Here is a 15,686-nt window from a genome sequence, read left to right as displayed (position 1 = left end):
GCAGGGACGTAATGGATTGAGGTATGATATAAATCCTTTCCCTGTCAATCACTGAATGTACAGGTAATCGAAAGACTGATAAGATACTAGCTATTCGAAATGAACGATTTGTATTGGAAGCGCCTAAAATATGCTTGATGTTGACGTGATTTGAACTGTGGTTAAAAGTGAGTTCCCTGTCTGAACCATCGCTTTGCTTCACTATGTAAGACCTGTACAAATTTTCCCCCCAACATTGAGCAGCTGAGCTTTTAATTTGATGCAATTCAATAGAGAAGTCTCAGCAGGCACACTGCTAGAGCTCCTTGCTGTTTATATGCTAGTCAGAGATCTGCTGATTGATCTGTTCACATCACATCTGTAAGTGAGACATCCTGTCTCTCTATCTCTTGCTCTTTCAGGGCACACTATTTTACACAAGCTGATATTTATTCTTTACTGTGTAATAAGATCACTGGATTCACAGCAAACAAGTGTTAAAACAATAGCAGCTAAGGCAGGCACAGCATCCCCTCATCATGTCATTAATGTCTGGAACCAGCATGCAGTACGTCTGCGCAGTGCACTGAAAGCGATTCCTCTTTTCTCCTCATTTGTATGCATTGGTACTGAAGATTGACTTAGTGTATTTTCAGAAGTGCTAGTACTTCTCGCATTCTCCTCACATTGGGTTGCCAGCCCGGGACAAATATCTTGACTATGTTCTCTCTTCTCCTATTTCAAAGACAGAATGCCTCACTGGCTTCAACACGAGGACAGGCAATTCAGAAACATGCTTAATCATCACAGTGTCGGAGACAAACACCACACTGGATATACACATATGCATTTTTCAGCTACGCCCCATTTATTATTCATCAATTGCATTTGGTTATAATTGTTTTATTTTACATTTTTAAAAGTGTTAATGTGAACTCTATGGGGTACTAGAAGGTGCCCTGCCAGGATGCTGAAAGAACATGCATACATTATAAACTATAGCATCGACAGAAAACCTAACATGGTACGATTATGCATGCAGGGACAGGAGAGAATAATTATTTAAGCCTTCAGTCTAACTACCGTACATGTGATCTCGAGCTACCTTGTTTTGCATGGAACCCCTGAGCAGTTTTATGATACTAAGAACTTTTAATTACAATCAGATGCCGCTAGAAACTAGAGTTCCTGCAGTTCAGGAAGCCTGTGCTGCTCTCTTCAATACCAGTGATAACCATCACTGTAAAGGGTCCTTATATTAAAAGTGTATTCAGGGTGGCTATTCCAGCCCTGCAATACTTCTCACTGTAGGTTGTGCATTGTCAGGGAGTTTGTGTTCCAAGGTGACCATGGCAACACAGAGTTCAAAGCTTTTGTTTTGGTGGTGTTGCTGGTTGTTCCTTCTCCTTCAACAAAAAGAGAGACACATTGCATGAAGAAAGAATATATTTCCATTTTGCTCAAGATGTGTCCCTTTATATACCTACGTGCATCAAAACCAAAGGGTGTGAGAATCTCAATTTCCGCTCAGTGATCAGCGATATAGAAACAAGAGGCACTCGTGAGAAAACATTAAGTCACTTTGTGCTTTCATCAGGCATCTTTAACCACTTGTAAAAAGTCTCACACACTTTACCGCGTGTTGTTATGTGTTCCTTTTCTATTACTATTTGAAATGGCCTCTTAAAGTAAATTAAAAATCACTAATTTCCCTATTTTGACAACGTTACAAGATTTTCAGTTCTAGTGGTTTGATTCCATATGCACAACAATTCAAAACAACAAAATAAATTGTGTGTTCTAAATGCTTTGCACAGTACTACACACACACACACACTCAGAGGATGTCTCTAGCCCCTACATGTGAAGGTATGCATTAAGCATGAAACCTATCAAATTCTAATGCTGAATTGTTTTTCTTTAGTTAAGTAGTTTATCATTCAGATAACTTCTACTCAATCGCAATTCTAAGGTCAAACATAAGCCGATCAGTCAAGTAAGCAAAGGTTTCGGCCTGTGCGTCCTTCGGGGTGCAGTTCAATAATGAAGGCAGTAACCAAAACCACTGTCTACTTGACCTGAAGGTGTAGTTTAGCCTAGCAGTCTAGTACTGTATGCATGTTGCACCTCTTAGAAATATCAATTCACAAGCAGACGGAAGTACTTACCTGTTAATTCTCTTCACACCGCTGGAGGAGCTGCTTTGTATCATTTATGCCTTTGGACAGTTTCATACAGTTCGTTTTCCTTTAAAAAATAAAACCAGGTCAGGTGGTTAAATTGCACTTGGGGCAACTGGTACATATGGCCAGGTTGTCAAAGCATTTCCTCTGTATGTTTGCTATTTTTGAAAGAACATATCATGCTAAAGTCGCAAAAGGAGAAACAAAACACCTTGAGAGTGCTGAAGAAAATGTGAAATATCACTTAGCAGTTAGCTTTATAGTTTTATAAAATGTATTTTACTGCTTTAAAACAAATTGAAGCTAATTAAAGACTGGAGTTAAAATATGACCCTTCAGACTTTAAATATTACCACACGCTTGCTAAGTATTACTCTGCACAAGGGACTCATTCTACATGGATTGATACAGATTGTAATAATACAGCTTTTAAAACACTTCATGTGTTAGTGAGACATGAGTTATTAATAGCTTATTAAATTATTTTTCAGTATTCCACTTTAATTAAATACAGTCACAGGTCTACGCACATCTTGATGAAGCACCCACTCAATTACTGGAGGATACAGAATTAAAAAAGACTTTCCCTTTTCATGAATGCTTTTTTAAAATCCGGTATTATATTGAATATTCTGAAAATGTAGCTATGTATCCCTGTAATGCATTTCAAAATGTTATTTTATATTATATAATGAGAAAAAATTACCTTATAATTCAAGGACGATGCTGAGTTATTTCTTAAAAAAAAAAAAAAAAAAAAAAAAAAGAAGATTTAGAAGTTTAATTATTATTATTATTATTATTATTATTATTATATATTATTATTATTATTATTGTTATTCTGTGTGGTTTTAAAAAGTTTTGATTCTCCCCCAATTCCCAATTCATAACACTAATGCTGACTTTTATCAACGTGGCCACAGGTATACTCATCTACTTGTAATGTTTACAGATGTTAAAAGTAGTTTTGGAATTGATTTACTAATATAAGTATTGCTTACACCTTGGAGGCTAAGAAAGGTTCGTGAAAATTGTTACATCACAACACTCAGAAGGCTAATCAAATTGTAATATAACAGAAAACAATTCAATGACTCGGTCTGGACAATAAGTCTTTCTCAAGTTTGTATTAGTGTTGCTACCGTGCATACAGTATGCCATGAAATGCCTTGTACTTCTGATTGTTTACTCTCTACCTTACTGTTCTGAAATGACAGTATCCCAGAAGCAAAAGGGTGATCAATACAATGCACACAACCAAAGTGATGGAGATATATACTGATAGCAAAGCCGCTGCTGGTGCTAAAAGGGAACAGAGACAATCGTTATTTACGCAGTACCCATCAAGGGATTGCAACACATAGTACTACAACATGTCAGGGAAGCGGATATGAAGGTAGTCTATGATAGCATTATACAATCCATATGCACTCTGCAATCGTGGTGTTATTTATGCTATAACAGTTACAGATTATGATTAGAAATGAGTACACTAAATAACAATACATATCTTGCGGTTATTGTTGTTATTGTTAATATTTGTATATATTGTCTGTATAACCTACTTAGTTTATCATAGTTCCTTGATTTAATCTAGATAACTAATCTTGTTAAGAGAAGTTAAACTGCTCTTCCAGGTAGTATTGGCGACTACACTTACCCTCCCCACCTAAAACAGTGACGATAACGGAATTCTGATGCAAGATGTGCCATCCTTTCCACACTGTGCAGCGATAGAGCCCAGAATCTGCTGTTGTCAGGGAGACAATCGACACAGAAGCATTTCCAGTCATATTGCTGTCAGACACTAAAGAGATTCTGGGGCTCATCCCTGGGTTCCTTTCATAGACTGTGGATTGGCATATCTAGTAAAAGAAAAGTTATTTGGATAAATAAGCACCAGTGTGATTATTAGTTATTTTGCCGAGCAGCCTCCTGATCATATCATTTTGGTTTAAATTAATATATGGTTCAATGCTGAATAAGACTGAGTTATTTTATAGTTAGTTGCTTGCTCAAGTATGTCATTGTTTTGGTTTGAAAAGCTGAGGGAACACGAAGCCACTTTGTGGCTTGGAACTTGGTTCCAGGCCCCTGCACGGCACACCAGGGGAGACCTGGGGTTTGGTAAGGCCAAGTTGCCTCCCGGTCTCCTGGAACCAGATTTCAAGTTTCAAATCCCATTAGTGCCAAATTATAAGAGGAACATGAGCAAGCGCTGGTGTCCCCATTGTTTTTTGGGCTTTTATTTTTTAAATTGAGACGCTTAGCTAGTTTATTAATTCATATTTCCTATACATTCCCTAAAAAAAAAGGCATTTTCACAGCCTTCTGTGAATTTGCAACATTTGCTTTGGAAAATGCTCATTTATAAAACAACGGGTACTGAATAATCTGTGTAACATTAACACATTTTCTTTCACAACGTTGTCCTGTATTGCAGTGTAGTGCAAAAGGCCTTGACGCATTTTGTACAGTAGATTTAATGGATGTTATTACCAGTACTTTTGTGAGGTTAGCTTGATTTCTGACGCTCCATTCAATAACAACATTCCCTTCAGCTCCCTCAGCGGCACTCTTGTTATATCCGCACGGGAGAATAACGCTTTCTCCAACATTTCTCTGGATCTCTGTGATATTTTCTGTGATAACAGCTGGATCGAACATATCTTTATCTACAAAAAAAAAAAAAAAAAAAAGTTTCAAATTAGGATCAGTTAAGATCAATAACTTTTCTATACGTTTTAAAACACTGAGCCCTGTTCACGAAACAAAACAACTTAAAAACAACACGAAATATGTTAGCTACTACAAAACTAGTATAACCACATAGTTTAACATATCATAGCCTTTAGATCTTGTGCATCACGCTCAATAGCTTAATACACAGATCGAACACTGATAACAAAAGCTGTGGGCATACTGAGCAGGAAATCTGGCATAACTAGATACACACCTTCTATTTTTCTGTGTGTTTTTCTGACAGTTGCTGGCATCTAGACAACAGCAGCAAACATGTAATCTACTCAGCAAACAGACTGCTTTACAAACCTTGAAATAACTCCCAATCATGGGATACAGTTTCATGAGCAATACAGCTGAAATCTTCGTTTTTCAAAATACTTTGTTATTCTTCTGATCTGTCTGCTTCATTCATTAGCTAACCCTCTGCGCTGTTGCAGATTATGGGTCATCACAATATAAACATACTGTTCTTTCGAACACAACAGTGACTCTCTTACCTAAAACTGTGACATTAACATTAATCTGATTGCTGTATCCCCCTTTTCGCACTTTACATCGATAAACCCCAGAATCTTCTGCTGTCAGGGAGACAATCCACACAGAGGCATCTCCAGAGGTGCTGTTGTGAGCCATGAAAGAGATCCTGGGGCTCAGTCTTGGGACCTTTTTAAAAACCTTGCCCCCAGACAGCCAGATCTGAAATGAAACATCCTTTTAAATACAAAATGCTTTAACGAGAACAAAAGGTAAGCAGCAGTGCACCCTATTTCTTAGTGTGCTGTTGTGATAGGCGATGAATTTAGTAAGGTCAAAAAATGTCTCTATAATCACACCTGTTTCACATTTCCCTTTGACTCCTTTAAATTACACTAGTTTTAATATTTAATATTGTACTGTGGTCCCTGAAACCAGGATATTTAACTCAAAAAAATAATTGTGTGTTTATTTAGCAAACTCCTTTTGTCCTCGGAGACTTACAGAGACTAGGGTGTGTGAGCTATGCATCAGCTGCAGAGTCACTTACAATAACGTCTCACCTGAAAGATGGAGCACAAGGAGGTTAAGTGACTTGCTCAGGGTCACACTCAGTTAGTCAGTGGCTAAGCAGGCATTAGAACTGGGGACCTCTTGGTTTCAAACCCTTTTCTTTAACCACTGGACCACATGGCCTCCATATACTACTCTTACTGATTATAAATAGTCCCTTATAAAAGTTTCCCCCAGTATTTTTGCTTGAAATTTTGCAGCTTTCCCGTGCTTTTCCCATGGTTTATACTCTGTGTTTACCATATTTTAATTTTAGCATATTTTGCTATGCTTTTACTATGGGAAACTTTTATAAGTGATCCCAAATGCAAAATGTCAGTGAGAGAAGGTGAGGCCACCAGAGTTGAAAGTTAAAAATAAAAGTATCATTATTTTTGGCGTCTTAAAATCTTTCACCTTCTGATGCAACATAATATAATATTGGGAAGCGCTGAGGAAATGGATTCTGTTTTACCAGTGGGTTAGCAACATTACTGACAGTCCATTCAATGTCAATAGATCCTTCAGCTCCCTCGACAGCACTCTGGTTGTATTTGCAGGGCAGGATAACACAGCCTCCAGCATTCCTCTCAACCTGTGGGATACCGTGACTCAGGGCTGGAATACAGAGATGTTGAAAGACGCCAGCAGGCTAACACAGAACAGCAAGGGTTATAGAAAGACATGCATCAAAAGCCTTTCTTCTGCGTGTTTATATGTTACAGCCATTCTGTCAAGCCAGCCATGATGACTATAAACTGCTGTCAGTCTCCACCTACAGTAAATGTACATTCCTGTCTCATATAACCCAACAGCTCGACTCCAGCAGCACCACATTACAGTCAATTGCTTACTATATCAGTAGTTCCATTATAATTATCCGTGAACAATAATCCCTGTTGAATCCGTGTAGTTATCAGCAAGTCAGAATACATTCAGAGGTGACATTTCACAAAAGTGCTTCCTTCATTTCAGGGCTATTCATTATTACGCCATTGCAATGCCATAATATATCATGCGCTTGTTCATAATAATTGCATTTGAGTTACAGAAGTAACACATGAAGATTTAATACAGACGATGCATAGCATTATAACCCTAACTCCTATCCCTGCTGCCTTTATAACATTCTGCTTAAATTAGGATTGATAATAATAATAATAATAATAATAATAATAATAATAATAATAATAATAATAATAATAATAATAATAATAATAATAATAATAACACTTACCAGCTGTAAAGCAAAAGAAAATTAGTGACAGATACATCTTCCAGCAGATTGTAACTGTAAACAGTATTTCCTCTTCGGTAGATTTGCAATAATCATAGCTGTGATGAAACTTCCTGTAAAGTTTAAGGTTAAAAATAGATTCCAAAATAAAGATTAATAACTTTTTTGGAAACGAGAACCCGGTTTTTCGAACAGCAAACAGTTCTTCTTCAATGTTTAGCTGCATCTTTATAAATCTTTAAGCTCACATTTACAAAGACTCCTAAGGAGCAAGTAGACCCAAAAGTCCTTTGCATTTTTAAAACGTGTCCCTTAATATATTATGCTGTTGGTCATGCATTTGAGTGGTTCTTGGTTCTGTTGCATCACTATCCAATGCAATACTGTGGTCAAGCAGTCTACCAGCACTGGCATGCTGTGTCATTCTAACACAAACGAACATGTGAGGTTTGAAACTTACACTGTTAGATGGATGCAATTGTCTGTAGTTACAGGTGACATCTCAAATATCAAGTGATTGCATTGGGAGAGAAGTCGTTTTAATGGTTGAGTTGTACCCATTTCAATGTAACGCGAGTGCGAGTAGTTATCTGACAAGTGGACTTGATTGATTGGTGAAATCCAAATATATTGCGGATGAAATCAATAGTTTAGCTGGACTGCACCGTTTCCATTAAGATACCAATTATGAGACTGTACTTCAGTTTGGACACAAGGGGACCCAGCTAACGCGCAGAAAGATACGATTTAACAATAATATCAACAACAATGAAATCGATTTTGTAAATACAGTACATCCATATGTACAGTACATCAATCTGTTTTGTCATTTAGATCGCATTAATTACGAGTTTGTTTTTATTTATTTATTTATTTTTGGTCGTCAGAGGTATAATCTCCACACCAAAGCGCCGTTCCCTTTAAGTCGGTGGTTGCTGGCATGGAGGCCGGAGAGGAGCTCCAGGAATCCCCGATGTTTCACGGCAAAGAGCCGCCGAGAATTAGAACTGACCGGAGCGGGGTGAGTAATGATACGATAAACCAGAAAAGAAACACACGAAGGCCCCAGGTCTTGCGTGGAGCAATCACTTTAGCTATAAGCGATTAAGCAACCTAAAGCCCCGGCCTTTCCTTAAATCACTCTGCGGAGGAGAGAGCGTGGATTCCCCGCATACTTGAGCCTCCCCGGAAGCTCTGACTAAGTAGGTATTGTTTATGCGGATTCAATGAAAAGATAAAGAATAATTAAAATGTGATGATGGTGCAATATGTGCGTTTATTTTTTGTTAATTAAACAGAACCCTAGTGAGATTGTAGTTTACGTATAGGTTTTTGGTCGATGGTTGTTCTGCAGAAATAAATTTCTTTACAATTCTGACATCATCGGCATGGAGTTACCCGTAAACGGTTCTTTATAAAGTAAATAATGTGTGCATGTGACAATACGTGGACAAGTCAGATTCCAAGGAAGGACCCAACCAAGTTGCATCGATATAAGCAGTTTTTATATGAACTGTGATTCGGTGTGATGTAATGCCAGGGTTCAAAAGAACAGTTTGTTCACACCTGAAAATTAAGCCTAAGGTATCTTTAAGATTATAACTATTCGTGTCTGTGAAACCCTGTGTGTGTGTGTGTGTGTGTGTGTGTGTGTGTGTGTCCTTGCCCTTCTAAGAGTTTTCCATAGTAAAAGCATAGCAAAGTCTAATAAAGTGGGAGTATGGTACAACATAGGTAAGCAGTGTAAAGAGCAAGGTATGGTAAAGTAGAGTAATAAACCTGACAAACCAGGGTAAACTATGATAAATGCATAGCATAGGCTGACCTTGGAAAAAGCATGGGAGGACTGCAAAAATACCATAGCAAACTTGCACAAGAGTACCTGCCTAAATAAAGAATCAGAGAAAAAAAAGATGGACCATGTCAAACTGTAATGCCGCTGTACCAAATGTATTAAGCAGCAGAGTATGTCGTCGTTTCTGCTGTTAGAATGAAAGCCTGCATCTTCACCAACAGCACTCCACCAGCAGCCAGACCCCCGGCACCCCCTTGTCCCCCATGGACCCCCTGAACACCCTCTCGAACTTTGAGTCGGAGATGGAGCCAGACGGGCAGGGCAGCTACTCCCTGTTCCCTGCGCTGGATAACATGAGCAGCCTGTCTGCAACGGCAGAGCCTCTGGAGATGTGAGTGCAGCCTGGTGCATGCTTGCCTAGTGCTGCTGTGCATGTGAGCCGTGCATTCCCATTTAGCATAGCCATGCTTGGGCTCTGAAGCAAAGCTGCCTGTCATATTTTTAAAGTAATGTTTTGTTTTTCACAGTGAACCTGCCAGCGATGTTACTGACAAGCCTAACCTCACCTGGCTGGATGCTGCACAGGTACCGGATCTTTAGATGTCTGACAATGGTGTTTGTTATATTTGTAAGGGTGTTTGTACACTGTTCAATATTGGCATTGTACTTCCAGCAAAACACAGTTGTGATCTTAAGAGCATGATCGCACAGCCCTGATACAGAGCTTAATTCCCACATACAACTCGCAGTTGTTTGAAAGTCAGTAGTCCAGGTTGGATTGTCTTGGATCAGGGATTGTTAACATGTGCATTGTTTCATCCTTTCAGATTGTCTTAGAGGAAGCTGGCAGACCAATGCACATCAAAGAAATCAAGCAGAGGATAATCGATAGGGGCTTGGTGCAATCAAAGTAAGCACTTTTTTTTTTGGTTGGTACTAATCGACATCATGCTAGCACAGAACAAGCTGAAGACAATTGATTTATTACTGTAAAAGTAATTTGAATTTCTCTTGTTTCCGCAGCGCAAAATCTAGTCTGGAGGCTGTCATGTATCGTGAGGTAAGAGAGATGCCGTTCTCTACCTCTTTTTTGCAATGTATGGACTGTGAAATAAAATATGAGTAAGCAGAGTTACTCAGATCATTGTCAGATCAAGAATCAACATTGGATTTAGCTGTACAGGTATAACAGTTTGTACACTTTGTTCAGACGTTCATAGTTTTCGAACAATGATTCTCCTTTTGCTCCTTTCAACTCATCCCATTTATTTCAGTTTTGTCATCTTTTTATTTCGCATATGTATGTTTTATTTGTGAATTTGTTTGATTTTTATTAAGGCAGGGATAGCATAATGAAGAGGAATTACATAGGAAAGGTTACCCAGCCCTTTATAATGGCAGTAACAGTATGGACACTAAATGTTTAGTATTAACAGGGACAGAAATAAGACTCCCGTTGCATAGCAGTTTGATCCACTCCTGGTTTTACTATTACTTTAGTAAGACATTCCTGAGCTTGTTACCTAGACACTGGCTAATCAAGCTTGCAGTAAAACGTGGAATGGGTGAAACTGCTATACAATAGGAGCCTTGTTTCCATCCCTAAATAATGTAGGAACTGGAGAAAGGTTGGCTTTTGTTTAGTTTAAAAGAAAGATAAAAAAATACATAGTTACGGTCTCATTACAACTAATGGAAATTCATCTCAAGCGCCGATGATACTGAACTTATTGTGCCCCAGGGTAGCTGCTGGTTTAGGGGTTAGTAGGGGACAGTCCGACCCAGAGCTCCAGTTCAGTGTGCTACTGTATTGCAGACACAGAAAGGAAGCAGGCGCTTCAAGAGGATTGAGAACAGGAACGGAGTGTTTGCGCTGTTGGTAAGTGCCGACTGTGAGGGATGCTTGAAACGCAATCCCAAGGCTTGAGCTTCACTAATAAACCTGCAGCAGGGGTGGCAAAGCCGGCTCATCCACTCCTGGTCTTTGTTCCAGCCCTGTTCTAAATCTTTTAATTGAACCAATTAAACCTCTGTCCAGACCCTGAAGCAGTTCCTGATCTCATTTTACCTGTTAAAACTGGAGCGGAATGGACCTCCAGGACTGTGATTGGACACGCCTGATCTACAGTACTGTTATGTGTGTGTTTTTTAAAAAGCTGACTTGGTTTATTGTCAATGTCCAAATCAGGATCCAAAATGTCAAACCGAATATGGATTGGTGTAGAGGCATCCAAGTGTAGGGGAAATTCAAAACACGTCAGAAATTGGATACATGACTTCTGTTACCGTGGCAACTGAGTTTACTAAAGCAGAGCAAAGTCTTACACTGGGATTTTGTATCAGCTGACTGGGTTTCATTTAAACACAAGCAAGGTTTAGAAGAGAGGAGGTGACAGGTTACAGGGTAGGGGGTTTGTTTTTACGTTGTGTTTATTTTGCATTCACTTTATGAGTTCTGTTTTTACATATTTGGTTTATGTTATTCATTTTTCAGTTATTCAAAAAAAAAAAAAAAAAGCTTTGAAACTTGTACTTTTAATAATGAATCATGTGTGTCTGACTGTAATCTGTACTATTGCCTCTCTATTTCCCTGTCCTGCCTTCAGGTCCTCCTCATTGACAGATTTTATTCTTCCTTCCCCTACAGACAGATGATGAGAGGCAGCAGGCTTTACGGGCCTTTACAGCCCAGCCGTTCCTAGCAACTCCTGCCCAGCCGCCCTTCTCCACCGCAGGCTCCGGGCCCCCCCTGCCCAGCTTCACCTCACCTCCAGGAGTCTCAGAGCCAAAGACCAGGGTGAAGAAGGTTCTGCGCAAGAGCCAGAACGAGAAGTACCGGCTGAAATACCTTCGCCTGCGCAAGGCAGCCCGAGCCATGATCTTCGTAAGTACAGAGAATATACTTGCACGTTTTGTTAGCTTTCAGCTCCTGTGTAGAGGGTAATCAAACCAGCCGTCCTGCAACAGATGATCGTGATGTGTTGGTGAAAGAGAAAGCAGCTCGTTAACAGATCAGATCAGTCATGTGAACTTCCACATGTCACATTTTGCAAGTTGTCATCATTTTTCCCCTCTGTCCCGTCCCCACCAGGAGAATGCAGCACTATGTGATGAAATCGCCCACTTAGAAGAGAAGTTTGTCCGAGCTAAAGAGGAGCGAAGGTGAGCTTTGAGCTTCAGTCCAGGCTCAACTGTTAGACTAGCACTGGGGGGAGCTGCTGTCTCTGAACTGCTTCCCTCTTACCCCCATCTCTGTAGGTTCCTGCTGAAGAGTCTGCTGCAGCACCAGTCCCTGCCAGAGGGGGAGCTGCACTCTGCCCCCAGTATAGGCGCCAGTGCCCCGGCTGCCTTCAGCTCGACTGGAGCGGGAAGTTCGATTCTGGGGGTGCCTGCAGTGCTGGGCCCCAGCGCCCCAGGAGGAGAGGAGGGAGGGAGTAAGAAGTCCAAGAAAGACAGGAAGGACAGAGGGAGAGAGAATGGGAAGGAGGATGGTAAGCGGAGCTGATGCTTGCAAAGCCGGTAAATTACAAAAGGAAAGCTTTGAAGCACTTTTTTTCGTAGCACAAGTACTGAGGTATGAGGTCATGTTGCTCTTGCTCTCTGATCTGTGTCACCCCTCTCCCCAGTGCTGAAGAAAGTCTCTAAAAAGAAGAAGATGTTGGAGGGCGGGGCTCGGAAGCTGGTCCAGCCAATCCCATTGGATGCCTCGGGGCGGCCTGTGTTCCCCATAGTCTTGGGTGGGCTCACTGTGTACAGCTTGGGGGAGGTCAGTATCTACAGATCTGTCCAGAGAAATGTTACCATTAATGTTATGTAGCGTACTGTTAAAGGACTTGATGATAAACTAAAAAAAAAAGTTAAATCATTTATCACGTTTAGCATAAACCAAATTTGTCACAGCCCCCTACCCAATGTTGACTCAAATCTAATTCAAGGCATTGGCCATCATACCAAGAATAGAAAACTTTGCAATATCCATTTCAAGGGTGCATGAATATATCGAAGAATCTTGCAGCAGTGTCTTTTGGTAAATAGAAACAGGTATGATGCTCACATTATCCTGTGTATATTACATCATAATTACTCTCATTTCATGCCAGGTATTTTCAGCATGGTTGTTTCGCTGTTAGTACGGAAATCATTAACACAAGGTGTTTGATTTTTTTTTTTTCACTTTTGCCTTGCAGATCATCCCAGACCGGCCACACTTCCATGATGACACAGCCATCTACCCTGTGGGGTTCTGCAGCACCCGGATGTTCGCCAGCATGAAGAGCTCCGATCAGCAGTGTCTGTACACCTGCCAGATCAAGGACAGAGGCACTGGGCCACAGGTTACCATTCACACAGATACATGTACTCTAGCGACCCGGGACACAAGAACAGATAGCGTTAGAATAGCTGGCACTGTCGGATATGGAGTATCTGTTTGCAGATCTCGTGCAAATCGCTCGTTTTGCAAGAACAAGCTTCTCCTTTCGTTAAGAGTGTTACTCTGCCTCACAGCACGTTGCTGATATTTCTCGAGAAGCAAAACGTCATCCCTGTTTTTTTTTTTTTTTTTTTTTATTTTAATTCATAGCTGTTTTTGATCCAAAAGTTCTCTTAAGTGAGGACAGTGCTATAAGAATTACATCTTCAGTCTGCTTGTCGTGGCCCTGCCTGGACCGAATTTTCAAACCATTCACCTTTTCTCTGACTGTTGCAGAGATGGAAAAAAGACTAAATAGCAGATTCACCCATTCCAGGTTTCAGTATGTGCTTGTTTAGCCGCACTGTATAGGTAACAAGCTTAGTTGTGTCCGATTAAACTCTTAGTAAAACCAGTTATAGATCAAACTGCTATGCAGTGGGAGTCTTACTTCCATCCCTGGGTTGTTCTTTCAGTTTGAGATTGTACCAGAAGAGGATCCTCAGAATGCTATTGTTGCTTCTTCTGCCCTAACCTGCCATGCCAACCTTTTCAAGGCCATTGAAGCAATGAGGTATTACAGGAGATCTCCAGACTGACTCAGCTCTCTCAAAACAGTTTTACTTCTTGTAAATATTGATTAAGCAGTTACTCAGTTCCTCTTTCCTTCTCATAGGGGTAAACCGCTAACAAACATTGTGCCGTCAGGAGCAGATTTCTTTGGCTTTTCCCACCCAACCATCCAAAACTTGATTCAGAGCTGTCCGGGGGCACGCAAATGTGCGAAGTGAGTATCTGATTTTTTTTAAACGTCAAGCTGTTGATTGTGTTGAGTTTGTGGAATCGCTTTGTTGGTGGGGTTCTATTGGGTCAGTGCTTGCTAGGCTATCCGAGGGACTGTGTCTGATGGTTTGTTTTTTGGTTCAGTTACCAGTGGGTCCGTTTTGAGGTGTGCCGTCCTGGAGACGGCCAGCTTCCGCACAGCCTCTCTGACGATGATGCGTCCATCAATTTCGAGGCCTTTCAGAAACAGCAGGAGGCCGGAGCAGACCACAGTGTGACAGGTGAGCAGTACGCAGGTGGCATTGATTAATGCTGCACAGGAGCGACAGTGCAAGTCTTTATATCCGCCTCTTACCGCTTTTCATTTCATCTTTGTTCCTCAGGGCCGCTGTGCTCTGCCCTGGAACGCATGCCGGTGAGCAGTGGAGTTCCCACGGTGAAGAGCAGCGAGGGAGAGGGCTTCAGTGCCTACCAGATCCACTCTCCAGGTGGGACGCTGTTCCTCCAAGAAAGGAACCCGGCAACTCCTTATCATCCCCTTACCACTGGGTCACGCTGTGTTACAGTCTCAGTTAACCAGTATATCAGTCTTTCAAGTGTCTTAACTTCGCTCTAGATCATACTGCCTCCTGAATCTGAACGCGCTGCTACCCTGTCCTAGAACTCTAAAAACTAAGCCACATCAGGGATGGAAATCAGCCCCCCCATTGCATAGCAGTTTGATCCATTCCTGGTTTTACTGCGAGTTTAGCAAGACACACCTGAGGTTGTTGCCTCTACACTGTGGGTAGTCAAGCCTCTGTTAAAATCTGGAACGGGTAAAACTGCTATGCAATAGGAGCCACCCTTGCACATGGTGATTCAGTCACCAGCTTCATTCTGTTTCTCCTTAGGCCACCCTCCCCAGCCTTCCATCTCCTCCCAGCAGAGGACGCTGGGTCAGCAGCAACTGGTCTCTCCCGCACTCCAGCCTGCTGCCTCCACGTCACACTTCGGCAGCCCCTGAGCAGGGTCTCCAAGACCTGCAGCTGGTGACTCCCAGAATCACAAGGATCCGGGCGAGTTTGAAGAAATACACCTGCCCTGGACTGGATTTATGTCCCAGTTATGCTCATTCTATTGCAGGTGAAAGGTGTTGGGAGTCCCAGGATTATTTGTTATTTATACACAGGCATGTGCTTTTGACAAGTGGAGTATGCTACTTGGAACTTGGCTGCTGCTGTGAGGATTCATTTCACACAAGCCCAAAATGATTTTTTTCAAGAGCTTGACACCCTCTGAGAGGATCTACTTCCAAACTGCTGTGCATAATCCCCCCAAAATGGCAGTGGATCGTCATGGTATTCCCCTTCTACTGCGCTACAACACTGCCATCTGCAAGAATTCCACTGAATACAAGTATTGAGTTTGTAAACGTCAGTGTAAACTGTACATTTCCTTTGAGGTAAAAGTCTGGATTTTCTTAAAGAAAAATGTAAAAAGACAAGTTTTTTTTTTGTTTATTCCATTTATATTTCTATACATTCA

General features: G+C 41.0%; 2 protein-coding genes across 8 annotated transcripts; one reads left to right on the top strand and one right to left on the bottom strand.

Moving 5' to 3' along the window:
* Positions 1-6: 6 nt before the first annotated feature.
* Positions 7-7,731, bottom strand: LOC121309511 (coxsackievirus and adenovirus receptor-like). 5 transcript variants are annotated; one of them, XM_041242477.1, is made up of 10 exons: positions 7,631-7,731; positions 7,171-7,283; positions 6,409-6,551; positions 5,405-5,603; positions 4,662-4,837; positions 3,823-4,027; positions 3,359-3,464; positions 2,869-2,899; positions 2,148-2,226; positions 7-1,385 (listed from the first exon to the last, which is right to left on the bottom strand). In XM_041242477.1, exons 1-9 carry the CDS (start codon positions 7,729-7,731, stop codon positions 2,188-2,190), a joined length of 1,113 nt encoding a protein of 370 aa, XP_041098411.1. In that variant the 3' UTR covers positions 7-1,385; positions 2,148-2,187. The 5 variants fall into 5 exon arrangements, 4 of the variants coding, with proteins under 4 accessions (XP_041098411.1, XP_041098408.1, XP_041098410.1 ...); XR_005948645.1 differs by lacking the exon at positions 7,631-7,731 and having other exon boundaries at positions 6,409-6,585; positions 7,171-7,612; XM_041242474.1 differs by lacking the exon at positions 7,631-7,731 and having other exon boundaries at positions 7,171-7,612.
* Positions 7,732-8,106: 375 nt separating this feature from the next.
* tbrg1 (transforming growth factor beta regulator 1) lies at positions 8,107-15,642 on the top strand. 3 transcript variants are annotated; one of them, XM_041242467.1, is made up of 16 exons: positions 8,107-8,191; positions 9,187-9,356; positions 9,493-9,550; positions 9,793-9,875; positions 9,989-10,025; positions 10,782-10,844; positions 11,613-11,849; positions 12,057-12,127; positions 12,224-12,456; positions 12,592-12,731; positions 13,153-13,299; positions 13,853-13,950; positions 14,053-14,163; positions 14,304-14,440; positions 14,543-14,647; positions 15,053-15,642. In XM_041242467.1, exons 1-16 carry the CDS (start codon positions 8,111-8,113, stop codon positions 15,163-15,165), a joined length of 1,884 nt encoding a protein of 627 aa, XP_041098401.1. In that variant the 5' UTR covers positions 8,107-8,110; the 3' UTR covers positions 15,166-15,642. The 3 variants fall into 3 exon arrangements, with proteins under 3 accessions (XP_041098401.1, XP_041098402.1, XP_041098403.1); XM_041242469.1 differs by lacking the exon at positions 8,107-8,191 and adding an exon at positions 8,207-8,372; XM_041242468.1 differs by lacking the exon at positions 10,782-10,844.
* The last annotated feature ends 44 nt before the right edge of the window (positions 15,643-15,686 follow it).

Source organism: Polyodon spathula, unplaced genomic scaffold, assembly GCF_017654505.1.
Source record: "Polyodon spathula isolate WHYD16114869_AA unplaced genomic scaffold, ASM1765450v1 scaffolds_1298, whole genome shotgun sequence".
Classification (NCBI taxonomy): Eukaryota; Metazoa; Chordata; class Actinopteri; order Acipenseriformes; family Polyodontidae; genus Polyodon; species Polyodon spathula.
This window is presented reverse-complemented; position numbering and strand designations above follow the sequence as displayed.

Excerpts from the sequence above, each read along its gene's own strand:
- tbrg1 (XM_041242467.1), top strand. The coding sequence starts at position 8,111 with ATGGAGGCCGGAGAGGAGCTCCAGGAATCCCCGATGTTTCACGGCAAA. Across the intron at positions 10,845-11,612 it reads ACGGAGTGTTTGCGCTGTTG|ACAGATGATGAGAGGCAGCA; the intron begins GTAAGTGCCGAC and ends CTTCCCCTACAG. Across the intron at positions 11,850-12,056 it reads CAGCCCGAGCCATGATCTTC|GAGAATGCAGCACTATGTGA; the intron begins GTAAGTACAGAG and ends CGTCCCCACCAG.
- LOC121309511 (XM_041242474.1), bottom strand. The coding sequence starts at position 7,396 with ATGCAGCTAAACATTGAAGAAGAACTGTTTGCTGTTCGAAAAACCGGG. Across the intron at positions 5,604-6,408 it reads GTAATGTTGCTAACCCACTG|ATCTGGCTGTCTGGGGGCAA; the intron begins GTAAAACAGAAT and ends GTTTCATTTCAG. Across the intron at positions 4,838-5,404 it reads TGTTAATGTCACAGTTTTAG|ATAAAGATATGTTCGATCCA; the intron begins GTAAGAGAGTCA and ends TTTTTTTTGTAG.